Below are 25,431 nucleotides of genomic sequence, written 5' to 3'. Positions count from 1 at the left end.
TCAGACTAGAGCAGCTTCTCGGTTAAAAGAGACAGCTTAGCGTGGTTGGTTTAATATTATTGACAAGTTTGAACTCAAATCGTAGCCGCGCAGGATATTCAGTTCCACGTAGGCGTAGCCGACTGCCACAACACTCTCATCCTCCGCTCATTCCCCCATTCTCCTCGAACGCGTCACTGGCCACTGGGCTTACAGGCAACATGTCGGTCATGCTCACGAAGTTCGAGTCCAAAAGCAACCGGGTCAAGGGTGCGTGACCGTTTAACGCGATCTGTATGACCGAAGCTGATTGCTCTACTCGGAATCTAGGACTCGCGTTCCACCCGACCCAACCACTGCTCGCGGCTTCATTGCACAACGGCAGCGTTCAACTATGGAATTACCGCATGGGTGTTCTGGTGGACAGATTCGAGGAACACGAGGGTGCGCGAAGTGCTGCTATATGGTGCGAACCGAGACTAAACTATAACATAGGCCCGGTGCGCGCCGTCGCGATACATCCCAGTCGCGCCTTGCTCTGCACTGGTGGAGACGACTACAAGATCAAAGTATGGGGTAAGTTGAGACGATATTCACCTGTGTCGTATCGTCTTATGAGTCGTAGACATCAAGCCGACCAACCGTCGCTGCCTCTTCACGCTGCACGGCCACCTTGACTTCATCCGGACGGTACAGTTTCATCACGAGATGCCGTGGATTGTGAGTGCCATTGCCAATCTCCAAGTATCTCAACCTGACTACGCACGCTGTTGCAGTTGTCGGCGTCGGATGACCAGACAATTCGCATATGGAACAGCACCTCGCGCAACTGCATTGCTATCCTCACCGGGCACTCTCACTACGTGATGTCTGCGCAGTTCCACCCGAAAGATGACCTCATCGTTTCCTCTTCGCAAGACCAGACAGTCCGCGTCTGGGACATTTCTGGCCTGCGCAAGAACACACCCAACACCGCCCCCGGTACATTTGACCAGTTCGACAACTTCTCTACCGTGAAGTACGTCTTAGAGGGCCACGACCGTGGCGTTAACTGGGCGGCCTTCCATCCCACGCTTCCCCTCATCGTCTCCGCCTCGGATGACCGGCAAATCAAGATCTGGCGCATGAGTGAGACGAAGGCATGGGAGGTTGACGCGTGCAGAGGTCACTTCAACAACGTCTCCACCGCTCTGTTCCACCCCAAACACGAGTTGATCGTGTCTTGCGGCGAGGACAAAACCGTGCGCGTTTGGGACCTCACGAAGCGCTCTGCTGTGCAAACCTTCCGGCGCGAGCACGATCGCTTCTGGGTCCTCGCCGCACATCCCGAACTCAACTTGTTCGCTGCTGGTATGTTAGAATGCGCATATACTGTGTTAGCTAGACTCACAGATTTCAGGCCACGACAATGGATTGATCGTCTTCAAGCTGGAGCGCGAGCGGCCGGCGTTCGCTATGCACGGCGACACCGTGTACTACGTGCGCGACAAATACGTGCGCTCGTATGACATCAACACGGGCGCGGATCTTGGTCTGCTCAGCGTACGCAAGTTTGGGAGCCCATACGTTCCTCCACGGACGCTCAGCTACAACCCTGCTGAACGAGCTGTCCTGCTGACTATCTCTTCTGACAACGGGCTCTACGAGTTATCGGGGCTACCGAAAGACGCTGTTGGCGAGGTCAAGGATTCGTCAACGGACGGGAAACGCGGCAGCGGTCAGGCAGCGATTTTTGTGGCAAGGAACAGGTTTGCTGTGCTGAACAAGACCAGTCAGGTAAGGCGTAGGTCAACCTTTCATAAGCTCGCATACTAAACCGGTCAACTCTCCAACGAGCAGCTCATTGAAGTGAGGGACCTGTCGAATTCTGTCGTCAAGAGTATCAAGCCCCCAGTTCAGACCAACGAGATCTTCTATGGTGGAACGGCCAGCCTGATCCTCAGCTCGGCGTCGTCGGTTGTGCTGTACGATATTCAGCAGCAGAAGACGCTGGCAGAGATCACCACACCGCCTGTGAAGTACGTGGTCTGGAGCGCGGACGGCTCGCTCGTTGCTCTTCTCAGCAAGCACAGTGCGTGTCCCGCGATTCCCACTACTGCGCGTCTTGCTCACTTCAAGAATTAGCGATCACCATCGCGAACAAGAACTTCTCGCAGCACACGCTCATTCATGAGACCATTCGTATCAAGTCCGGGGCTTGGGATGACTCCGGCGTGTTCATTTACTCTACGCTCAATCATATCAAGTACTGCCTTGCGCAAGGGTACGTACCTGATTTCTGTCTGCAGTGCGGTTATTCTGATGTTCCCGTAGTGACCATGGCGTCATTTGCACCCTCGACAACCCGGTCTACTTGACACGCGTCAAGGGCAAGACTGTACATTGCCTCGACCGCTCTGCGCGGCCGCGCACTATCACCATCGACCCCACCGAGTACCGTTTCAAGCTTGCGCTGCTCCGGAACAACCACGAGGAGATGTTGTATGCTATCCGGACGTCGAATCTCTTGGGCCAGAGTATTATTGCCTACCTGCAGCAGAAGGGCTTCCCGGAGGTATGTTGTTCTCCGAACTGCATATAGGGAAACACCAACCTAAACCCTGTGCAGATCGCATTGCACTTTGTACAAGACAAAAACACGCGCTTCGACCTCGCAATCGAGTGCGGTAACCTCGACGTAGCGCTGGAGACCGCTCAAGCCATCGATCGGCCGGACAGCTGGGAGCGTCTCGCACAGCAGGCGTTGAAACAAGGCAACCACAAGGTAGGTGGCCGTACCGTTCATACACGTGTCTGTGGATATACGCTGACTTGCGACTTAGATCGTGGAGAAGGCGTACCAGCGCACGAAGAACTTTGATCGACTCTCGTTCCTGTATTTGGCCACCGGCAGCACCGAGAAGTTGACGAAGATGCAGAAGATTGCGGACGCTCGTGGGGACCCGATGTCGCGCTTCCACAACGCACTGTACGCAGGCGATGTGCAGGGCCGGATCGCGGTACTCAGAGACGTCGGAATGCGTGAGCGGTTGCGCCTTCTATGCGAGGACGAGCAGGACTAACAATATTTCAGACTCATTGGCATATCTCACCGCGAAGACGAATGGTCTGGACGATGTTGCGCTCGAGATCCTCGAGGCTGCCGGGCTCACCGAGGCAGACGTCGACGATGTTCCTTCGTTCGGAAAGTCGACTCTCAAGCCGCCTCCCGTTGTGACGGCGACGACCAACTTCAACTGGCCGTCGCTTGCGACGGGCGAGAGCTTCCTCGACCGCGCGCTCGCGAACGGTCTCGAGGCTGGTGGTGACGCGCCGTATGTGAACGGTGTTGACGGCAACGGGGCTGCTTCGGCTGCGTTGGACGACTGGGCCAAAGATGAGGAAGCTGTGGAGGACATCCCTGCTGAGGAGGGCGCCTGGGATCTCGATGCGGATGCGGAGGACGCGGATGAGGTCGAAGAGGAAGAGGCAGCCGTCGAGGAGGAGCCCGAACTCGGTGCAGGAGCGACACCCGGCGTCAGCGAGACAGAGCTCTGGACACGCAACTCGCCATTCGCAGCAGACCATGTTGCGGCAGGGTCCTTTGACACAGCAATGCAGGTATGTGCTGTATTCATAGCCATTGAGCGCGCAAGCCTAACTGCAATTTTACAGCTACTCAGCCGCCAGTTCGGCATCGTAAACTTCTCCGCTCTCAAGCCCGCATTCCTCTCTGTTTACCGGTCGTCACACGTATACCTCTCCCCCATGGCTTCCCTTCCACCTCTCCAACTCCACCTACGCCGCAGCCCGGAAGAATCATCTCCGAGCCGCGTGCTCCCTGTAGCTGTGCGCACACTGCCCTCCATTCGGGCAGAGCTCTCAGAGGGCTTCCGCGCTGTCTCCGGCAACAAGCTACCAGACGCGCAGACCGTATTCCGCGCCGTGCTTCGTGCGCTGCTATTGGTACCCATCTCGTCTGATAGCGAGGCCAAAGAGGTGCGTGGTGGACTTGACGTGTGCTTCTAAAGCCTACCTGACCACCGCATGTTTAGTGGCGCGACTTAGTCACCATGTCAAGGGAGTATCTGCTAGGCGTGACGCTGGAGATTGAGCGCCGCAGAGTCGCCCAGGAGGAGCCAGATAATGTCCGCCGCAGCTTGGAGCTCGCGGCGTACTTCACAAGCTGCAAACTTCAGCCCGCGCACCTGCAGATCGCGCTGCGCAGTGCTATCGGGGTCTTCGCGAAGGCGAACAACCACGCTACTGCAGCGAAGTTTGCGCGGCGGCTGTTAGAGCTCAACCCCGACCCGAAGATTGTGGCGCAGGTAAGTCTGCCGCAGTTATCGGATCGTGATGATTTCTGACGATGTGGCAGGCGCGGCAACGCATCGCTGCTGGGGACCGGAACCCACGCAACGCGGTCGAGATCGACTATGACGAGTTCACGGAATTCGAGGTTTGCGGGGCAAGCTTCACACCGATCTACAAGGGTTCACCTGCAGTGCGGTGCCCGTACACCGACGCCGCATATCTCCCGCGGTACAAGGGACAACTGGACCCGCTTACGGAGCTGACCGAAATCGGGGTGTCCTCTTCCGGCTTGCCTGCTCCTCGCTCATAGTTAGTCAACACCCGTGCTCCGGGCTGGATGGACAACAAGGAGCTGTAAAGCCTGGATATTGTTGCACTACCCGCGCGTCTATATCGCCGAAATGTGATCTTCGTTCTCGGACCGGACTTTTCATGGCTGTGAGCTTTTCAATTCACCGGCGTGACTATCTGCACAGCGCTCGCTGCATAGCTGTGGACATCTCCTGCATAGCATGAGCGGGGTTAGTCAAGTAAGAATTTGTCGAATTCCATGCTGTACTGAACATATATGCCTAGATCCACCTATGCCTAACCGTAACAGTATACCGTCACCTACGACATTCCCTCGTCACAATTGACTTGTTTGCTCGTGGCAATGCGAGCGCTCAAACCAACTACGAGTTGCCTTCGCTCGGACATTCCAATGGAACATCATCGACATCTCCTGTCCTAGGAAACCGACAGCACGGAGGTAGCCCTCCACGCCTCACACCGCCTGGTGTGAACGCCATCCAGTGATTTAAGTGCCTCGCTAGCGAACCCCCCAGCCAGCCAGCCAGCCAGCCAGCCCGCCAGCCCGCCGCCCTTCCCCGCTTCGTTCACTGCGACCTTACCCCCAACATGGCTCTGAATTTGTCGGGAGATCCCCCCCTAGTCGATGCAACCCTTGCCGGGCCCAAGCCGATCACCGTACAGCTGTTTCCAGCAGCCCGCCTATACAGGGGGTTCACAGACTCGGTGCCTGGGCAGTGTCACTCGAAACTACGGGATACGTCTACCCCAGATGCCCCGCCCATGCGGCGCCATCGTTCTAGATCTAGGGACTCGCATCCGCCTCCTGCAGCAGTGGGGCCTGACCAGAGCGCATGCCACGCGCTGCCGCATGCTGTGTCGGAACCACCTCTGATGAATATGTCGAACGAAGAGACGACCTCGTTCTCTGGTGACAATGTCCCCCCTGCAGATGCAAACCCAAGGCATATCCCCGTACTTTATAGGTCTGGAAACCCGGTTGAGCGGTTTCGGCATGAACGGTACGAGAACAGACATCACATGTGAGTTGCACATTATCAACGATTTGCTATACCTACCAGGGACTGACATCCTTGTTTGCAGGTCATCCGAGCCAGATTGGAAAGCGAAGGAAATCAAGACCATCCCAGCTATGAATAAATTCTCTCCATGGTAGGTGTCTACTATTTGACACAGTGGTGAGCGCTAAGCGACCGGGATGATTTGGCAGCGCTTCGACAGTTGGCAGAGGATGGGTGCCATATTTTCATCCTGATGGACAACTGTACTTCCGCTTCAAGGTGCTGCTTTTACTAGACTTTGAGGGGCCTACAATCGCGTTCTGACCGGCATTAATAGCAATATTACACAAATAACTGTCTCTACGACGAGGACACTCTACAGGACCTCGAAGAAGCGGTCGATCTGATAGACCGGGAATTGCAGAAGCACGACGATCTCCCGGAGAGTTACGACGTGGGTTTGGATATCTATGTGGATGACGACAACGATAAGCTGGCGTGCTATTACATCGCGGACACGGTCAACGAGGAGGTGATGTGGCTGGATGAACAATCCATCGACCTCCTGGTGACCTATGAGGGCCTTCCGGTCCTGACCCCTCAGCATCTCAGTAAGACCCCCTATACAGTTTGATAACTCTCAGATTTGACCTCTGTCCACCTGCAGAACATGCCCACACACATTCTTACTGGTATGTCGAACGCTGCTCTATATAAAGCATTCGCTGATATAGGCTCCTGACAGGCAACATATTTGCATGTTTCCCCACGAACGACATTGTTCTACGCAACAGCTCAAAGACCTACGTGCTATGGTCAGATTCCACTTATTCGGTAAGTGCTACGATCATTCCTGACTCCCCCTTCTTACCGTAGACCCCCGCGCGCAGATAGAGCGACGTCAGCCACATCTTGTGCGCCCTGGAATAAAGAAGACCTCCACGCGCTCTCGCAAATCCTCCACGAAATGGATATCGATGGTATTTATCCTGTCCTCTTATGATGCTTCTTACCAGACCACTTATTGGACGGCTGCACATATAGGTGACACCGCCGTCTCCCCATGGGATATGCTCATAGTGGGTGAGTTACCCGACTCCTAGTGTTTCTCCGATCATGCTCATACTACTGAGGAATAGCTACACTACGACTGACAATTGGTGCGTCCCCTTGCACGCCAAAAATTTCAACAACTTCATGAGATTCCCCCGAATGTCCTGCAGCCGATAACCTCCTGCAGCGCTACTCTGGCACAAAGTGGGCCCGGATCGCGTCTAATCGAAGCGTGCACATGGACGTCACGTCGAAGGCATACGCACCCTCGTGGACCTTTACGGTCGTCTCTTGGATGCTTTTTTGCACGCCGAGATCGTACTTGACCCGCCTGGAGGGGGCCTGGCTGGATGATACGGTGAACACACAGATGTGGCGCAATTTCATGGGGGAGGTTCAGGAGGACTGGATGGATTCTATCACTCCAGTGGGTGTCAGTCTGTCCCCTTTGGAGCTGTACTCAATGTGCGCCTCCATTGCAGACTGCCGTCATCCTCTCGGCCAACGTCGGCTTTCTTGCGATCCAGAGTGTCGACGGAAGCGGCTTCGCGGACTCCACGCGCTCTGTAGGCCAGGTCATCAGCTACATCTCGACGCTCCTTAGCATCGGCAACATCATCGCTTGCACGATTCTAGTGCGGCAGCACAGATCAGCGTCAGCCTTCCGGGACAATGAGATGGTAAGCACTTTCGAAAGTCTTTATAATGTCCCACACTGGGTGTGCGGGTGTGCTCACGCGTACTCGGTGGGACTCTAGCTGGAATATCTCTTGAAACGGGCGGGAACGCGTGGGCAGGGACAGCGTCTCGCTGTCATTCTCAGCATACCCACTGCACTCTTCATCTGGGCGTGAGTGGCAACTCCCTTGCGCTCTGTCTCTGCGCTCACCATGTGGTGAACGAAACTGCAGCTTGCTTCTATTCTCAGCCGCAATCCTATGGCTGTGCTATAACGCAACATCCACGGCAACTAGAGCCCCCGTTGTCGCCGGCCTCCTCTTCACTGCCTGCCTACTGGGACTTGTGGCCAGCAATGACACATGGAGACCGCTAGAGATCCCGCGCTTCTCTACAAACAACGCAAGGAAAATCCTGCGGAAGATTCCGGTCCCGAGGCTGAGATATAAAATGCGGGGGCTCTTCCGAAGGTGGGCGGACAAAGTACGCAACTACACCTCCCGGATGTCGACGAACCCAGGAGACGAGCCAGACGGTCCCTCTGCACGGGCGCTCTCCGCGCCTTCCCGGAGGCCTTTCGAGCGACTGCTCCAACTTACTTACAGGTTGTACGGGTTACGGTGGACCGGGACCTCCGAGTCAGTGGAAATGACCCCGGTATGAAACGATCTCATTCTGTCAGAGCAGTACGGCGTACCCCCTTCCGAAGTCGCTTGCTTTCCCTTGGTTCATGCGCATATACGTTGTTACCAGTGTGTATCTCTCAGACGCCGTATTGATATTCTTGAGCGCGCACAGCTTGGCAGATGGCAGCCTTCAAGCGGCTGATCCAACCATAATCAACACTTGGACGGCAAATTATGGGCACAAAAGAGTGAGACCACGACTTAGTTGCTATACGTATACGTAGGACCGATTAACCTACATACGTACACAATTTGTACCTTACAGCGATCCGTACTCAGTACTAGGGAACCAGCATGCAAAAAGCGTCACCTGAGCGATTCGAACACTCGCGGGCAAAGCCCAACCGCTGGCAGCTACTGATAGCAGGCGATCCCGTTAACCACTCCGGCAAAGTGACTTCGCAAAATGATATTAGCTCTGCATATAGATCAAAATGAAATAAAAAGTAGGCAGTGTAGTACTTCAATTCGAGTCCATGGCCCAGTGTACCGTTCGTCCTCTGCCTTGTTCCACAGCGACCCCGCGCTACCGAACCCGCCATCTCCCTCTTCGAAAGCTGGTCTTCAACACGACGAACCTACGGGATTGTCTTCCGATGTCATGGCCCATGATGCACAGCACTGCTCTTTCGTTCTAGTCGCAGACTTCGACATCGACCGAGGCGCGCAACTGACATACCAGTTTCCTCAACCTCTCGGGACAGATGAGGGGTGCGCAAGACTCCTACGACGTTAGGCGATGCATGAGCTGAACAGGCCCCAGACTGCTCGCAAATCTGATGCTGCCGGATGGTGCGGAAAGACAGCCCACCGACTGGACGGTCTTCTTCCTCAATCAGACTCCGTTCAACACTATCAAGCCTATTCTTGCGCTAGACAATGCCGAGAGCAAGGACGCGGCGGAGGATGGTGCGAGGATGCTGTATGGTATCAATCTTGTCCGCACGAAACTGGATAAGACGGCGAGGAGGTGAGTACGTTCTCGTGCACGCGTGTGCGACTCTAATCCACATTAGAGGTGCCATTGTGAAGGCCATGGCTATCGTAACCAGATACCCCTTCCTGCAGATCTTCAAGGTATGCACGCCAGTGGCCGCTTGACCATCGTTCATTCGGCCGCTAACTGATTGGTACTTTAGCCCGTTCTACTTCTCGCTCTGGACGACTACTTCATGAACCCGTCGCAAGACTGTCTCGCGCGGCTCTTCGACGCGGTCAACGAGATGGACTTCAGCACCATGCCCGTCCTGACGCGCTACGAGAAGCTCATCATGCGCAATACGGAGCGCCAGGACGTCATGATCGGTCGCGGGGATGAGTACGCCAACTACCCCGACCCGGGTACGGCCACCCAACACACTGTCAATCTACCTCCTACCACCACCCCGCGGCCAGGGCATCGGCCAAGCAACTCGACAGACTCACGTGTGAGCTTCGAGGACAACGCTCACATGCGCGCGAAGCGGGACAGGGAGAGTGCAACGCGGAATGGTGGGGAGAGCTACAAATCCGCCTCTGGCATGCGGAGTCCGACGTCCCCGTCCGAGGCGTCGTTCTCGCTAGACGGCAGCGCGGTGTGGGTCGGAGACGAGAGCGGGCTAGATCAGATGGGGTTCGTGGCGACCGCCAGTGCTGCGAGTGCCAGCTCTAGCAGTGTCAGCAGCGTGGCGGGACGCGGTCGGCGTTCGACGGATGCGTCCTCGTCTTCATCGCATGGTGCGTATGGACGCGGCGGCGAGTCCGCCCCATCCCTCGCTGGGGCAAGTGCGGCATCGTCTGCGCTCAAGGACTCTCACTTCTACCACACGGCGATCAACTACAACGAGCACCAGCTACCGGTCAAAGTTCCGCTCTCCACATTTCCGGAAGAAGTGGGCGAGGTAAGGAAGCCGTGCCTTTAGGCAGATTGAAACTGATGGGACGCGTACAGGGCTCCTTGACGATGCTGTGCGCTACATTCTCACCGGCGATCACGACCATGAGCGGCCCTCTGCATCCTCACTTGCACACGAACGGCGCACTTACGCCACCAGTTATTGTGCTCTTCAACGCGTTGATTACGGGGAAACGGATAATCTTCCTAGGCCACCACAAGCTCGCTGAGAACGTATCAAACCACGTCCTTGCTGCGTGCGCGCTAGGCTCCGGTTGCGGAGTAGTCCTGCGTGGATTTATCAAGCGTGCGTTCCCGTATGCTACGCTCATTAACCGCGAGGAGTGGGAGAGCATGTAAGACACGCGTCCTTTCCGTCTTTGGCGAAACTCACGCGCATATATGCAGCCCGGGATATATTGCGGGCGTGACGAACCCGATCTTCGAGACGGCGGGATCTTGGGATCTGCTGTGCGACATCGGGACGAACCGGATCGTTGTTTCGAAGGACATTCACCTGAACCACCCTGCGTCGTGGTCGAGCTCGAATCCGCTCATCATGCGCACTGGGACGGTGAAGGCGGAGGGCTCGATCGGGAGCGAGGAGGAGGCGGTGCGCGTGCCCACCAAGGAGGGCGGGTCAACGCAGAAGCCTGAGTTCGCGGGTCGGCCAGACAGCGCGGACAATGTCTTCATCGAAGATGTGAGCACAGTCCTTTCGCGCGTTCACCCGCCTCCCTCATACGCGTTATATAGGTTCTCGGCGCGATCGCTTCACACTACTCAGAGGCGCACGTTCGCGCGAAGTTCACCGAGTACGTGATCCGTTTCGTGCGCGTCGCGGCGCGGTACGAAGAGGACCTACTGGGCTCCACGACTATCGCGTGGCCGACGATGCCGTATACCGAACGTGCGGGCGAGAAGCCACGGCTCGGCAGCGGTGCGTACTTCGTAGACGACGCCACGTGCGCGAGGGACCTCGCGGTGAACGCGACGCGGATCGAGGCGTGGCGCCGGACGGAGTGCTACAAGTTCTTCCAAATTGTGCGTCCCTTCCATTGGTCGGCCTAGATTATAGACGCTAACGATAAGTGCGCTTTAGGATTGGAAGCACTTTGTTGCAACGAATCCGGTCCAGGGCTTCGACCTATCGCACCAGCTCTCGCGACTGCGGTTCGCGAAGAGCATGTCCGATGGTGAGGCGGAGCTCATCTTCCGTACTATCGCGGAGAATCTGCGTTCGTATGACGAGGTCACCGAGGTTCGTGCCTCTCTTATTCTTTTTACGCATTTGTGCTGAATTACGTCGGTAGCTCCTTGCATGGCTCCCACCGCACCTTCACGGTCTACAGCCGCTCAGCTTCGGGCTTTTCCACCAGAACGAGAACGTGCGCGAGCTGGCGGTCGACCTATTGAACGAGCTGCGCGGGTACCCGGTGCGTCGTCCTTCTCGCCATTGTTCCTTCGTATGCGTCTAACAGACAGCCGTGCAGATCGGTGTGCAGTTCCTGCAGATGCTCAACCATTTCCAACGCTACGCGTACGTACGGCAGGCTCACGCGAAGGAGCAGCGTGCGAAGGATGGCAATTCGTTGTCGATACCGCATTCTGCGTTCATGGCGCGCACGCCGTCGAATCGGAGCGAGTCGAGCCTAGGGGGCGGCTAACATTCGAGTGCGCTTTTCGTATACCACTATACCAGGTTCCTAAATACAGGGCCCCCTGTAACTTATATGCTTATGTTACGTTGTACCGCGCATCGAACGAACTTTCGAAATATATACAAGTCAAATATGGACGAAAGATACGAAACAAAACCTGGACAACTGCGATACAGTACATCCCCCCGTGCTTCGCCACGACAGTGTGACCGCTTTATACCTCACTGATCTCTTCCGGTTCAGACGTCCTCCGGAAGCCGTAATAAAGCATGTCCGATAACCTGCGCATCGGCGGCGAGGGTTTACGGGACGACGGAGGACGTTGCCGCATATGGCTACCGTACGGCTGGTCCCCTGGGTCCGACGACGTTCGGCGTGTGTAGCTGCGCACCTTGTTCGAGAAGGCACGGATCGGCTTTGAGAATTTGTGCGCAGGCTCAGTCAGACGCTCGAAGGGAATCTTCTGCATCTTGTACTTCATCGCCGCCGGAAGGGTGCGCGTGATCGCGGGGGCCGCCCACTCCCCGTTCTGAATCGTGAGGTAGAGGAAGAAGATGGTGAAGATGACGATAGCGAGCAGGGACATCCGGGTCGTCGTGGACGTCGCATAGAAGCCAACCCAGAGGATCGCGGCGGAGAACGAGAGCAGGCTGGAGGGTCGTCAGTGCTATGACAGGGAGCAAGAAGGACATACTCACGCCCAGATGAAGAACGCGATGGGTACGCTGAGGACGACGGCGAGGCGCTGTGCCTGCCAGCGCTTTTCTGCACGTTTAAGGAGATACTCGACCTATCGGCCGCAGAGCGTCAGAGCGGGCGTAAATCGACGGGAGCTAAGGGAAGTGCTCACCGCCTCTATAGCGTAGATGTGCGACGTCGGTCGGTGCTGCTGGCCGAGAACTGTACAGGCGATGATGTTGCCGATGCTGAGGAGCGTCGAAATGTAGCTGACGATCTGACCCGCCGAGCGGTCGGGGCCCGGTATGCCTCCCTGGTCTACGCTCTGGATCGCAAGGAATCCGACGTTGGCGGTAAGGATTACGGCGGACTGCACCGCGCCACGCAGTGAGCATAGCGCTGATAGGGCGCAAAGGCACGACCTACTGGAGTGATGGAGGCGGCCCAGTCATCCTTGAGCTCGCTTATGAACCTGCGCCACGGCCGTTGATTCACGTTGCTGTCCAGCCAGATCTCGTCGAGGCGCTTCAGGTACAGCGTCGGCGTGCAGAAGAGCATCCAGGAGATGACATTGAAGATCCACGACGGCGCGTAGTGCTCCGCCGTAACATCTACGTGCGCGCTGCGATTCGACTCGATCCGCGCCCACTTCGTCCCATGGTAGTTTCGCATGCCGTCGGTGGCTACACGGAGCAAATCAGGATGTTGTTGGATGCGATGTATACGAAGATACGCACCGATCATCATCTTCAATCGAGCTGTTCCTTTGCGTGAGCTTGATTGGAAGGATGAGATAATTCGGACGACTCACCGATTATAAACATCTCACACGGGGAGACAGAGCTATCGTCTGAGTGCGCGACCGTCAATTATACACAGTATTATTCCAAGACGCATCGTGAGAGACCTACCACGGATATGGATCTGCTGGGTGATATGCTGGAGTCGGCTCAGTTCATCCTCGCCCCAGGGCGCACAAGATGTCTTGGACACCACTCTGTCTGCGTGCGGAGGCCGGCTTAGTGATGGCGGGAGCTGGGAGTAGCCTAACACTTACCGAACGAGTAGAAGTTTAGCCTGGCCTGTAGTTCTCGTAGTCGTTCCTTTGGAAATTTTCTGTCGTGAGGGAACATATACATATGTTCCCTGCCGGGGGTATGTGAGCCAATGTCTCATACAGAGCAAAATCTGGCCCACCAGTAGGAGCGCAAATAAACATATTCTGATACCAGACACAAGGGGTTAGGGGAAGACTTCAAACTGTATATGGAGCCTTACTGAGATGCTGATGGACCAAGATCGGGATATTCTCATCCCTCACCAGGAGGTCAATGGGTTGATCATCCACCCACATCACCTCCTCGTTGACCGTGTCCGCAATGTAATAGCATGCCAGCTTGTCGTTGTCGTCGTCAACATGAGTCTCCAAGACCACGTCGTAACTCTCAGGGAGATCGTCGCGCTGCTGGAGCCCTTGGTCCAACACATCGACCGCTTCTTCGAGGTCCTGTAGAGTGTCCTCGTCGTAGAGGCAACTATTTGTGTAATATTGCTGTTAATGCTGATCAGAACGCAATTTTAGGCCCCTCGAGTCTAGTAGAAATCGCACTTTGAACCGAAAGTACAGTTGTCCCTCAGGATGGACATACGGCACCCATCCTCTGCCGACTGTCGACGCACTGCCAAATGGTCCCGGCCGCTTAGCGCTCACCACTGCGTCAAGTAGTAAACACCTACCGTGCAGAGAATTTATTCATAGCTGGGATGGTTCTGATTTCCTTCGCTTTCCAATCTGGCTCGGATGTCCTGCAAACAAGCACGTCAGTCACATGTAGATATAGCAAATCGTTAACGATGCGCAACTCACAAGTGATGTCTTTTCTCGTATCTATTGTCCCGAAACCCATCTACCGGGTTTCCAGACCTATAGCGCACGGGGATTCGCGGAGGTTTGGTATCTTCAGTGATGGTGCTGAAGTCGCCACAGGTCGGAACGACTTCCCCGTCGGGGGATGCCGTCTCGGGCTGATCTGGAAATACGGTGCATGGCGACGGGGGAGACATATCCCCCTTAGATTCCACTGCTGTGTGTGACGAACATGAATCTCCGGAGAGATAATTACGCCGCGCCATCTCGATATCTGGAGTGAAGGTATCCTGTGCATTGAAGTACGACGAAGGCGCCGGGCTTGGATTCCCTTCGTGCGGTTGTACGGTGACTACTTCTGGTTCGACGACCATTGCAGCGGGTTGAGGAGAGTATACCGAGGGGCTTGGAGGTATGTAGACAGTGGAAGTCATGGCGAGCGAAGCAGAAACCAGAGGGTGGGCTCACTCGGGGAGGACGAGAGGAGACGCTGAAATCCAAGTACAGCCCACAGGGCACGAGGCTCAAGCGTTGCTTCTGTCATTCTCCCAGGACGTAATCTGCTATTCCACCGAGGTCGTCGGGCTTCCCAGCGTAAGGCAAATTCATGGACAAATTCGTTACCTGTATGGCTATGAGCTTGCAAGCTACAGCTGGCCCAGCCTCCGAATGCCAGCCCTTACTGTTGAGTCCACAGCGGCGCATTGACGCTGCAAGCCATCGAGTCTGGTCATAGGGTTCCGGAAGGGGGCGTGGGATACGACGAAAGCCCTGCAAGATGGGCAAACCCAGTTAGTGGCAGTTCGCCCCAATTCTCGACGTTATCGATCGGAAGAAGACGCACATTTTGTGTTGTGAGCACTGCGCAGGTGGTCGCACCGGTGAATTGAGATTCGGGAAGCGCGCACTGGCTGTGCACAGCCCGGTCCGGGAGAAGGTATTAGTTATCGCTGCTTGAGCGTCGCCGCTAAATTGTATTGGGCATTCTTCGGGATAGGATTCAGATGTACCTGCAGGGCGGGTTCAACAATGACGCCGACAAGTCTACTCGACGCGACCTCAACCAAGCCGAAGCGTTGTAACCTTGCGGTTGAGGGCATACACTACAGGGCTGGGGCTGAGGGCGAGGCAGACGACCTCTCCCGTAACCCAGGGCGCTCTATCTTCAGGGAGGCGTCCAGGTACGCTTAGGGCAGGGTTGTCATATAAATGGCGCTGCGGCGTCTTACAACACGAGGTGGTCAATCGAACGTTAGAAGCAGACAGCTATCCACCACACACCTTACTGGCTTCCCACCCGCTGTCAGACGAGATAGTGGCCCTGAGCATGACAAGCACTTGAGGTGAGGCTGTACAACTGAGAGAAAGCATATTCGATGCCCGCCGCGAATAGTTAGCACTTCCATGCGTCGCACGCGGCGGCCGAGAGCGCGAAGTCGTGCAGTGTATAGACTACCACCGATCTCCCAGGTGCCCCCAACAGCACGTTGCAACGGGTATCTGTCGTTTACGGTGAGCCGTGAAGAGTGGCTGTAGCGTTTGAGGACGGCGGGTATTAGCATTCGCCAACGTCAGAGTAGTAGAGCCGATGATGAAGAAAACAGAAAAACACAAACGGAGGTCCAGCTTAGCGAGCGATTCCGCCACCCTTGAGTAGGACTCTCTTGTATAGCGTCAGTGATCTTGCGTGGTGTGGCTTGTTCGCCCGCAACGGTAGTTCCAAGCGAGACAAAAAGATCCATTGCCAGCGCTACAGGCGTGCGGGTAGTGCGACAACATCCGAGGGTAGCAGCCCTTGCTGCCCACTCTGTCTGGAGCACGACTGTCCAGGTCGAGTGAAGCTATGAGCGCGGTGCAGGCAAGCCGGCAGAAGAAGCGCCGATTTCCGTAAGTTCGGTGAGCGGGTCTAGCTGGCCTTTGTACTGTGGCAGGTACGCGGCGTCGGTGTATGGGCACCGCACCGCGGGCGAACCCTTGTAGATCGGTGTGAAGCTCGCCCCGCAGACCTCGAACTCTGTGAACTCGTCGTAGTCAATCTCGACCGCGTTTCGTGGGTTACGGTCTCCAGCAGCGATGCGTTGCCGCGCCTGCCACATCGTCAGAATCCATCACGATCCCAAAACCGCTGTAAACTTATAAACTCACCTGGGCCACAATCTTCGGGTCGGGGTTGAGCTCCAACAGCCGCCGCGCGAACTTTGCTGCAGTAGCGTGGTTGTTCGCCTTTGCGAAGACCCCGATGGCACTACGCAGCGCGATCTGCAGATGTGCGGGTTGAAGCTTGCAGCTCGTGAAGTATGCCGCGAGTTCCAAGCTGCGGCGGACGTTGTCCGGCTCGTCCTGGGCAACTCTGCGGCGCTCGATCTCCAGCGTCACACCTAGCAGGTACTCTCGGGACATGGTGACCAGATCGCGCCACTACATTACGAGGTGATCAGCTGCGTGTCACCAATATCCACAGCGGTTCACCACGTACCTCTTTTGCTTCGTTGTCAGATGAGATAGGCGCCAGCAATAACGCGCGGAGCACGGCGCGGAACACGGTCTGTGCATCTGGCAGCTTGTTGCCGGAAACAGCGCGGAAGCCCTCTGAGAGTTCCGCGCGGATCGAGGGCAGTGTGCGCACTGCAACAGGCAGCACTCGGCTCGGAGATGACTCTTCCGGACTACGGCGCAGGTGCAATTGGAGGGGAGGGAGGGAAGCCATAGGAGAGAGGTATACGTGCGACGAACGATAGACAGAGAGGAAGGCAGGCTTGAGAGCAGGGAAGTTGACGATACCAAACTGGCGACTGAGAAGCTGTAGGAAAGGGAGGGGTCAGATGCTCAGTCTCGGCTACTTCGAACACACAGCACACACCTGCATCGCCGTGTCAAAGGATCCTGCCGCAACATGGTCTGCTGCAAATGGCGAGTTTCGTGTCCAGAGCTCTGTCTCGCTGACCCCAGGCGCAGCCCCTGCACCAAGTTCGGGCTCCTCCTCGACAACTTCCTCTTCCTCCTCAGCCTCATCCGCATCCTCAGCATCCGCATCAAGATCCCAAGCGCCCTCCTCCGCAGGGACGTCCTCCACGGCTTCCTCATCCTTAGCCCAATCATCCAACGCGGCGGAAGCAGCCCCATTGCCGTCAACGCCATTTACATAAGGCGCGTCACTGCCAGCCTCGAGACCGTTCGCGAGCGCGCGATCGAGGAAGCTCTCGCCCGTGGACAGCGTCGGCCAGTTGAAGTTGGTCGTCGACGTCACAACGGGGGGCGGCTTGAGAGTCGACTGTCCGAACGAAGGAACATCGTCAACATCTGCCTCTGTAAGCCCGGCAGCCTCCAGGATCTCGAGCGCAACCTCGTCGAGACCATTCGTCTTGGCAGTCAGGTATGCCAACGAATCTAACATGAAATTAGCGCCTATTATCCCCGCTTAATAACGATGTAGACACTCACGCATTCCAACATCCCTGAGCACCGCGATCCGGCCCTGCACATCGCCAGCATACAGCGCGTTGTGGAAGCGCGACATCGGGTCCCCACGAGCGTCCGCGATCTTCTGCATCTTCGTGAGCTTCTCGGTACTCCCGGTCGCCAAATACAAGAATGAAAGTCGATCGAAGTTCTTCGTGCGCTGGTACGCCTTCTCCACGATCTATAACTAGGGTCAGTCGTTGTACACGGCCACCACGCATCGACAGCGGAGTGGGATACCTTGTGGTTGCCTTGCTTCAGAGCCTGCTGTGCAAGGCGTTCCCAACTGTCTGGCCGATCGATGGCCTGAGCGGTTTCTAGTGCTACATCTAGGTTACCGCACTCGATCGCGAGGTCGAAGCGCGTGTTTTTGTCTTGTACAAAGTGCAGCGCAATCTGGGGATGCAGTCTCAGAGGCTGGACATATGTACCTTGATACGTGGCGCACCTCGGGGAAGCCCTTTTGCTGCAGGTAGGCGATGATACTCTGACCCAGGAGATTTGACGTCCGGATATTGTACAACATCTCCTCATGGTTGTTCCGGAGCAGCGCGAGCTTGAAGCGGTACTCTGTGGGGTCAATGGTGATGGTGCGCGGCCGCGCAGAGCGGTCGAGGCAGTGTACGGTCTTGCCCTTGACCCGCGTCAGGTAAACAGGGTTGTCGAGAGTGCAGATAACACCGTGATCGCTGAAGGGACATTAGCGCGATAAATCACCGTGAACGAAAGGCAGGACCTAACCCTTGCGCGAGGCAGTACTTGATGTGATTGAGCGTAGAGTAGATGAACACACCAGCGTCATCCCAAGCACCGGACTTTATGCGGATAGTTTCGTGGATGAGCGTGTGCTGCGAGAAGTTCTTGTTCGCAATGGTGATCGCTAATGCTCAGGATACGTGATTTGTAAAGGGGCGGAGTGCAGAACACTTACTGTGCTTGCTGAGGAGAGCGACGAGAGAGCCGTCTGCGCTCCAAACGACATATTTCACGGGCGGCGTGGTGATTTCTGCCAGCGTCTTCTGCTGCTGGATGTCATACAGGACGACCGAAGACGCGGAGCTGAGAATAAGGCTGGCTGTGCCACCGTAAAAGATCTCGTTGGTCTGCACAGGGGGCTTGATGCCCTTGACGACAGAGTTCGACAAGTCTCGAACTTCAATGAGCTGTTCATGTCAAGTCAGCCTCCTTAGTGCATAGAAGTAACTGTACACGAAATGTGGTCTAACCTGAGTCGCTTTGTTCAACACGGCAAACCTGTTCCTCGCCACAAAGATCGCTGCCTGACCGCTGCCACGTTTACCGTCCGTCGCCGAGTCCTTGACCTCACCAACAGCGTCCTTCGGCAGTCCCGATAGCTCGTACAGCCCGTTGTCGGAGGAGATAGTCAGCAGGACGGCGCGCTCGGCGGGGTTGAAACTGAGCGTTCTTGGCGGAACATAGGGACTCCCGAACTTGCGTACGCTCAGCAGACCGAGATCTGCGCCTGTGTTGATGTCATACGAGCGAACGTACTTGTCGCGCACGTAGTACACCGTGTCGCCGTTCATGGCAAATGCTGGCCGCTCACGCTCCAGCTTGAAGACGATCAATCCGTTGTCGTGTCCTGAGCTCGTTCAGTTGAGTGAAAGCTGCATATATGCGCGTGGTGACATACCTGCAGCAAACAGGTTGAGTTCAGGATGGGCGGCGAGTACCCAGAAGCGATCATGCTCGCGTCTGAACGTCTGCACCGCGGACCGCTTCGTGAGGTCCCAGACGCGCACGGTCTTGTCCTCGCCACAAGACACGATCAGCTCGTGTTTGGGGTGGAATATCGCGGTCGAGACGTTGTTGAAGTGACCCCTGCACGCGTCGACCTCCCACGCCTTCGTCTCGCTCATTCGCCATATCTTAATCTGACGGTCGTCCGATGCGGAGACAATGAGGGGCAGCGTCGGATGGAAGGCAGCATAGTTGACGCCACGATCGTGGCCCTCTAAGACGTACTTCACGGTAGAGAAGTTGTCGAACTGGTCGAATGTGCCGGGAGCAGTGTTGGGCGTGTTCTTGCGCAAGCCGGAGATGTCCCAGACGCGGACTGTTTGGTCTTGCGACGCCGACACGATAAGGTCCTCCTTAGAATGAAACTGTGCAGACATCACCCAGTGCGAGTGGCCAGTGAGAATGGCGATGCAGTTGCGCGAGGTGCTGTTCCATATACGAATTGTCTGGTCGTCCGAAGCGGAGAGCTGCAGCCGCGGAGCCTGGTTTGGCCAATGTGGGCAGAGTGAATGGTGGGATGACTCACAATCCATGGCATCTCGTGGTGGAATTGCACAGTGCGAATGTAGTCAAGATGGCCATGCAGGGTGAAGAGGCAGCGTCGATTGGTAGGCTTGATGTCTACAAATTATGAGGCGGCGCGCGAGTAGCTGGTTCCACCCCTGCTTACCCCAGACCTTGATCCTATAGTCATCTCCTCCAGTGCAAAGCAGAGCTCGGCTGGGATGCATCGCGACGGCTCGCACCGGGCCTATCTTATGGTCAGGCTCACAGTTTCACCGGGTAACGGCGCTTCACGCACCTTCATGTTCCTCAAACCTATCCACCAGAACACCCATCCTGTAGTTCCATAGCTGCACGCTCCCGTTATGTAATGAAGCCGCGAGCAGCGGTTGCGTAGGGTGGAACGCGAGTCCTGAAGTAAAGTAATCAGTACCGTGCGCGTACAAATCGCGTTAAACACACCTTTGACCCGGTTGCTTTTGGACTCAAACTTGGTGAGCATTACCGACATGATGTCTGTGAGCCCCGTGGCCAGAATTCGAGTTCGAGCCTCCAAGGGATGGCGGACGGGGGGAAGTTGTGGCGGCCGGCTATGCCGACGTGGAACTTGAAGCCAGGGATTAAGCGTGAAACTATCTATTTTTGGCTGATAGTATACCAGCCCAATACTGACTTACTACTAGTCTGTCTGCATATAGTCGGTCCCATCAATCGCTGGTTCTATACTGATACATCCCCTTTCGGAGCTTAGAATGGAGTTAAGCAAAGTAATGTGTCTTATATTTCCCCGCGACTTTATGTACCCACGGCCTTGCTCTTCCTCTCTTGCTTCCCAACGACCATGTCTGCTATATCGACTACTGCCGTGCCCCACCAGGACAGCGCGATGCGCCAGCGTCCCATCGGAGATATGCTCTCTCAACAATTCGCACCGTTCGACCACCGCTCGAAGGTGGTCGCTCCCTTCGACGACGAGACCAAGCGGGATGCAGCGTTCATCGAGAGTGAGTATATGCTAGATCGGAGTCATTGTATCCTTTTCATAACCGCGCTCATGATCAATAGAACTCAACGTCATGCTACTGGAGCTCATACTCGACTTCCATGCGTGGTCTGCCGCACGTCCTATGCACGAGAGCGATAGAACAGCCGACACCCTGGAGAAGGAAGTGCAAACCATCCGAGAGGCCGAGAAAGAGCAAGGCAGGTCTCCTACGTCTCCGTCCGCTTGCGCAGCGCCCACTCCCCGCTTTGTCGGTAGGCGGACGGCGCATACACGGCTGGACGCATATATGCTGACTGCTCCATTCGTAGAATTGACGCGGCAACGCCTGAACGACTTCATCACGCGCATCAAACTCGCTCTGGCTGCTCTGACTGGACTGGGACCTTGATGTGCTTTGGCTGTTTCTGCTGCTCTGGCCTGCTGTTTTTCTCGCCCTTGACGTCTGGCTGCGCCTCAAAGGACTTCGAATACGCTGGTTTACAAGCCCGTCGCTGTCGCAATGGCCTCGCTAATGTATACGTGGTTGAACGTTAACAAGGTTGATAGCCCGGGTCTTTGCTTGGGCGCATATACTCAGCGGGTCCACCGTGTCGGGAGCACTCCCTTTACGACCTCTGTTATCGTGGCTGAAGACAAGATGGCAAGAGGTGCGGCTCACATGCGCGGACGTTCACATCGTCAGTGGATTCCTAGTTCTTACCTCCATCAGAATAATCCACGGCGGGGTTGCGCAAATTTGGCGTGCAAGTGAGTCATTCGTGGTATCGGCGTGTATGCTAGGTTTCGGGGCTCATGGTAGGATCAATAACGCCGTCGCGAGACGTCATCTTTACGGCTTTGCATCATAACATACCAGACCCGTTCGTGGGAGGCGGTGTCGGCCCCATGCACCGTAGTCAGCTAGTAGCGTCCCTGGTCTCATTATACATGACGGGAACAGACCCCATTACCCAATATGTGCTATGTGGGGACAATTTACATAGATGCAGGCAAAATTCCTGGGATGTGGCTTGGTATATGTCGTGGAGACTGTTTTCCATGATGAAGCGAACTACCTCGCGGGCACACTGCAAGATTTGGACCTCGAAGACATCAAGGGCAAGCAGGCCAACCCGTCGCGTGAGTACCCTCCGGCTCTCGCGATCGGATTGCATGTGTGCTAATATCATCCAATGCCCAGTTTCTGACCTGAAGGCACTGGGCGTGTGCCTCACGCAGCTTAATATGCACATCTTGATGGCCTCAGTCCCATCCAATGAGGGTCTCTTCACAAGGCCATACTCTTCAAACTTCCCGATCACGACGCGGAACGCGTACGGCAGCACTTTAAGTCAAGATCTTGCACCTACCCGCCATCTGGCGGGAGACCCGGTATCCACTCGCGGGAGTGGGTTTTTTTTTCAGAGAACTCGCCTTGTATACACGACCCTCCAAGGTGTGGTCACGTCCTCCGCGGGACTACACAACAAGCAATATTACTACACGCTCGACGACGCGCGCTCCTCCATCTCCGTCGTTGGCGGGTCGCCAGAGTGCGGGAAGATCCCGTGTTTGAAGAACTTCGCCAGCCACGGCGCCTTCTCGTTCAAGCTGAGCGCGCTGAGCGGCCCTCCCCCAGCCAACGCATCGTCCTCGTCCGTCTTCTTCTTGGGCAGCAGGCGCTCCCGCCACGCGAGCAGCCGGTCCTTGAGCTTCGTCTCGCCGCTCTCCCAGCCGGTGAAGATGCACCAGCACACCAAGATGGCGATCGCGCTCCACGCCGCGGCGAAGATGAACACCCCGACCGTGTCTGGCGTGCCGAAGCACTCGAACGAGAACGCGAGGAGGAAGGTGACCATGCTGTCGCGAACGTGAGCTTTGGGTCGGGTTGCAGAGTATCACCGCGGCTTACCCCCACATGAGCAGCGCGTACGGCAGGCTGTAGATGATCGCGAGCGTCTCGAGGCCGAGGGTGGGATGCTTGCGCGCGCTGAGAAACCAGAACTGGTACCCGCACGCGGTCAGAAGGAGTTGTGTGGGATGATACGAAGACTTACCGCTTCGATCGGGGTGTCCTTCGATTTGACGCGGTGTTGGCGGATGAGCAGCAGCCCGAGCAGGATGCTCCCCACACTCGTCACGATTGAGATATTACTGCTGATCTGTGCGGCCGACAACTGATCCGTGCCGTTGTCTACGCTCGGGATGGCAAGGAACGCGACGTTTGCGTTTAGCAACACCGTAGCCTGCGCCCCGGTTTTAAGTCAGCTGCGAATGCGATATCCGGGGCGGGTACGCACGTATAGGACAAACTCCTGCCACTCGTTCTGCAGCTTGCCGATGAAGGTCGTCCAGGGCCGGAGGTGGATGATGCCATCGACCCAGATTCTCTCGAGCCCACGGAGGTGCACAGCCGGGGCATTCCAGAAGAAGAACGACATTATTTTGATCAATGGTGTCCTGGGGTGTTTCTTGGTGTTGTACACGCTCTGAGCAGGGCTCAAGCGCGCATAGGGTTGCCCGTACATGTTCAAGAAGCGCTGGCGGTCTGGTGGCTGTTTAATGCATGGGGGCCCGGAGAATCAGCGACACCTACAGAAGAGGTTCAGCAGGCGAGCTGTGGGTGTTCTTCGTTTTGAGTGCGGTTCCAATCTATCAAGACATACCGAGCTCACCCATGGCCACGGTCGCGTAGTCGACTTTCGTCAACGCTAGCAGAAGGTTGTGGTCAGAAGCTGATTGCGCTCACTCCGATCACGCATACCTTTAGCAGATTTGACGAGCCCGAGCATTCTGTGTACTTCGTCCGCACCGTACGATATGGTGGATGTCAACGATGTAATGGCGTCTAGCGTGTAAGTGTGAGTTGATAGTCAATTTCGATGACTCCTTGACGTACCGATGCTTGAGAACGTCAGGATGCCCGTCAACTCCGCCCAGTCATCTTCCGATAACGAATGGTTGTGGGGGTACATCTCACAATGGATCCTGAAGTTGTCTCGTGAGGCTTGAGATGCTGTGGACGGCAAAATATCACGTACCAATACCTCGATTCCATTTCGTATCCTGCATGTACCTACCATGAGCACAACGCAAGGATGAGTTCTAGCAAGAATTACCCACTGATGTTAGACAACGTCTTGATGCCAGCAACCTCTGGCAGCTCATCGATAATATCGAGCTCCTGTACCCAAAACAGAGAGCGCGCGGTGTTGTCTGCGTAGTAGTACAGCCAATTATAGCCTCCAGATATGGGCCGCCTCTCCAGGTACAACATGAGCTCGCAGTCAGGTGGTAATACAACTTGTTCTGCACGTATCATGTCCGTGAGCCTTTCTTCGAAGGCGCCCAAGACGGCGAGTAGAGTTAGATCGCGAACATCGACATCCGTGTAGATGCGCTGCGGGTATCAAGTCAATAATTGACTGAAAACCTGAGTAGCTGGCCATCGGGAGCGCACCTTTCGGGGATGATAAAAATACAACCGACCCTCCGGATGGGTGCATGCTACCCACTCGGGAGGGACATCTTCTCTAGACAGGGTAGGTTTGAGCACTTGTCATGTTTCGTTTCAAAAGGAGCATGCGGACGCACAACGGGAACGAGAGCGACACGGGTGGGAGGATCCAATCCGCCCTCGTGGGTGTACTGGCAGCGCTCGGAAGTCAGAGGGATTTCGCACTCCAACATGTTTCGATACGCACATCGTGGGGCAGTCGTCATAACGGGGTAACTGTAATATGGGCCACACTTTGTCCTCCATCAGGGCTGGAGGCACTGGAGGCAGGCGGTCTGGCGTGGGGGGGTATGTGTCCAAGTCGGGTATCGCCAACGTATTCTGGCTCGCGGTGGGCGCGAGACGGGTAACATCCGGGAGGTCTATGTGTGACCGTCGGGGTGACGGGGAAGGCGCTCTCGATCTTGATCTGGAGGTCGCGCGAGAGGGCGTGTGCGATGGGGCTCTCGCCGCCATGCGAGAAATACCGCGCGCTGCGGCACGCGAGGTCGAGCGTGCCTCCGGCCTGTGAGACGGGCCGTCGAGGTGCGCTCTGTGGCTCCGCTCCGTGGTGCTTGTAGACTGGACGCCAATGGAAATATCGGATCCCTTGGAGGCGTTCGAGTGGGCATAGGAGAATGGGTGAAGCAGCTCGCGCGAAGGCCCCGAGCCAGGGGACTGTCCGGGCACGGCCAGCTGCGCCACCATGGACGCCGGGCGAGTAGGGACATCTCCCGGCTGCAGAAACTGCCCACTATGATGATGTTCCATGTGCAGCTCGAGAGCAGAGAGAGGTCTCCGGGCCTCGCATATAGTGACGCGTTGTACTGGAGAGTCTGGAGTTGGGAATGGCTCACGAAACGAGAGGTCCGCAGACTGCGGCGCACGCGCGACCGTACTCCCCGGCCCATCGTCACCTCCTTTGCTTCTGCGACGTCCAAGTCGTCTCCGAAGAAGATGCCAGAGGTCGAGGATATTTTTGAGGGTATGCCTCCGACATCGGGTGAGTAGGTTTCGTAAGAACAGCAGAACAGAACGTAAGGTCGTCAGAGGTGTCATGATAGCGCAAGCCGGGAAGTCAATATCGGTCGTCGAGTAGTGGTTTGGAATGATGTGCTCGCATCGAGTGATAGATGTGGTGGCGG

General features: G+C 56.1%; 7 protein-coding genes and 1 non-coding gene across 8 annotated transcripts; 4 read left to right on the top strand and 4 right to left on the bottom strand.

Annotated features, from left to right (window-relative positions):
- Positions 1-153: 153 nt before the first annotated feature.
- Positions 154-4,696, top strand: TRAVEDRAFT_31022 (coatomer subunit alpha-2). Its single transcript, XM_008043630.1, has 15 exons — positions 154-249; positions 310-423; positions 475-555; positions 605-699; positions 756-1,329; positions 1,379-1,755; positions 1,819-2,050; positions 2,104-2,242; positions 2,293-2,533; positions 2,588-2,743; positions 2,802-3,000; positions 3,053-3,579; positions 3,634-3,957; positions 4,014-4,286; positions 4,337-4,696. Exons 1-15 carry the CDS (start codon positions 201-203, stop codon positions 4,580-4,582), a joined length of 3,627 nt encoding a protein of 1,208 aa, XP_008041821.1. The 5' UTR covers positions 154-200; the 3' UTR covers positions 4,583-4,696.
- A 2,180-nt stretch (positions 4,697-6,876) lies between these two features.
- Positions 6,877-7,492, top strand: TRAVEDRAFT_130457 (uncharacterized protein; the record flags this gene model as incomplete). The annotated part of the gene is made up of 3 exons (XM_008044205.1): positions 6,877-7,065; positions 7,121-7,318; positions 7,397-7,492. The coding sequence occupies 3 exons, from the start codon at positions 6,877-6,879 to the stop codon at positions 7,490-7,492; spliced, it is 483 nt and encodes a 160-aa protein (XP_008042396.1).
- Positions 7,493-8,306: 814 nt separating this feature from the next.
- On the bottom strand, positions 8,307-8,400 carry TRAVEDRAFT_t164. Its single transcript has one exon. It is a non-coding gene; the product is annotated as a tRNA-Ser (tRNA).
- A 111-nt stretch (positions 8,401-8,511) lies between these two features.
- Positions 8,512-11,667, top strand: TRAVEDRAFT_31020 (spindle pole body interacting protein). The gene is made up of 10 exons (XM_008043629.1): positions 8,512-8,713; positions 8,766-8,972; positions 9,019-9,079; positions 9,142-9,882; positions 9,933-10,231; positions 10,284-10,578; positions 10,632-10,919; positions 10,978-11,136; positions 11,189-11,311; positions 11,369-11,667. Exons 1-10 carry the CDS (start codon positions 8,604-8,606, stop codon positions 11,540-11,542), a joined length of 2,457 nt encoding a protein of 818 aa, XP_008041820.1. The 5' UTR covers positions 8,512-8,603; the 3' UTR covers positions 11,543-11,667.
- An 83-nt stretch (positions 11,668-11,750) lies between these two features.
- Positions 11,751-15,048, bottom strand: TRAVEDRAFT_74107 (uncharacterized protein; the record flags this gene model as incomplete). Its single annotated transcript, XM_008044204.1, has 15 exons — positions 14,926-15,048; positions 14,765-14,852; positions 14,082-14,705; positions 13,952-14,020; positions 13,824-13,893; positions 13,493-13,766; positions 13,412-13,436; positions 13,272-13,360; positions 13,126-13,215; positions 13,026-13,064; positions 12,952-12,972; positions 12,641-12,897; positions 12,387-12,584; positions 12,235-12,326; positions 11,751-12,186 (listed from the first exon to the last, which is right to left on the bottom strand). Exons 3-15 carry the CDS (start codon positions 14,513-14,515, stop codon positions 11,751-11,753), a joined length of 2,094 nt encoding a protein of 697 aa, XP_008042395.1. The 5' UTR covers positions 14,516-14,705; positions 14,765-14,852; positions 14,926-15,048.
- A 552-nt stretch (positions 15,049-15,600) lies between these two features.
- TRAVEDRAFT_172870 (coatomer subunit alpha-2) lies at positions 15,601-20,370 on the bottom strand. The gene is made up of 15 exons (XM_008044203.1): positions 20,268-20,370; positions 20,104-20,217; positions 19,972-20,052; positions 19,828-19,922; positions 19,195-19,768; positions 18,767-19,143; positions 18,472-18,703; positions 18,282-18,420; positions 17,989-18,229; positions 17,781-17,936; positions 17,523-17,721; positions 16,942-17,468; positions 16,558-16,881; positions 16,227-16,499; positions 15,601-16,168 (listed from the first exon to the last, which is right to left on the bottom strand). The coding sequence occupies exons 1-15, from the start codon at positions 20,314-20,316 to the stop codon at positions 15,923-15,925; spliced, it is 3,627 nt and encodes a 1,208-aa protein (XP_008042394.1). The 5' UTR covers positions 20,317-20,370; the 3' UTR covers positions 15,601-15,922.
- Positions 20,371-20,646: 276 nt separating this feature from the next.
- Positions 20,647-21,199, top strand: TRAVEDRAFT_39512 (uncharacterized protein; the record flags this gene model as incomplete). Its single annotated transcript, XM_008043674.1, has 3 exons — positions 20,647-20,809; positions 20,871-21,008; positions 21,120-21,199. 3 exons carry the CDS (start codon positions 20,647-20,649, stop codon positions 21,197-21,199), a joined length of 381 nt encoding a protein of 126 aa, XP_008041865.1.
- Positions 21,200-22,212: 1,013 nt separating this feature from the next.
- On the bottom strand, positions 22,213-25,412 carry TRAVEDRAFT_31017 (uncharacterized protein). Its single transcript, XM_008043628.1, has 13 exons — positions 24,495-25,412; positions 24,385-24,438; positions 24,251-24,323; positions 23,914-24,190; positions 23,832-23,856; positions 23,690-23,778; positions 23,555-23,638; positions 23,466-23,501; positions 23,387-23,407; positions 23,091-23,338; positions 22,848-23,036; positions 22,703-22,794; positions 22,213-22,650 (listed from the first exon to the last, which is right to left on the bottom strand). Exons 1-13 carry the CDS (start codon positions 24,992-24,994, stop codon positions 22,290-22,292), a joined length of 2,049 nt encoding a protein of 682 aa, XP_008041819.1. The 5' UTR covers positions 24,995-25,412; the 3' UTR covers positions 22,213-22,289.
- Positions 25,413-25,431: the final 19 nt, after the last annotated feature.

Source organism: Trametes versicolor (genome assembly GCF_000271585.1).
Source record: "Trametes versicolor FP-101664 SS1 unplaced genomic scaffold TRAVEscaffold_10, whole genome shotgun sequence".
NCBI lineage: Eukaryota > Fungi > Basidiomycota > Agaricomycetes > Polyporales > Polyporaceae > Trametes > Trametes versicolor.
The sequence above is the reverse complement of the archived record's forward strand: the minus strand, read 5'-3'. Positions and strand labels throughout refer to the sequence as shown.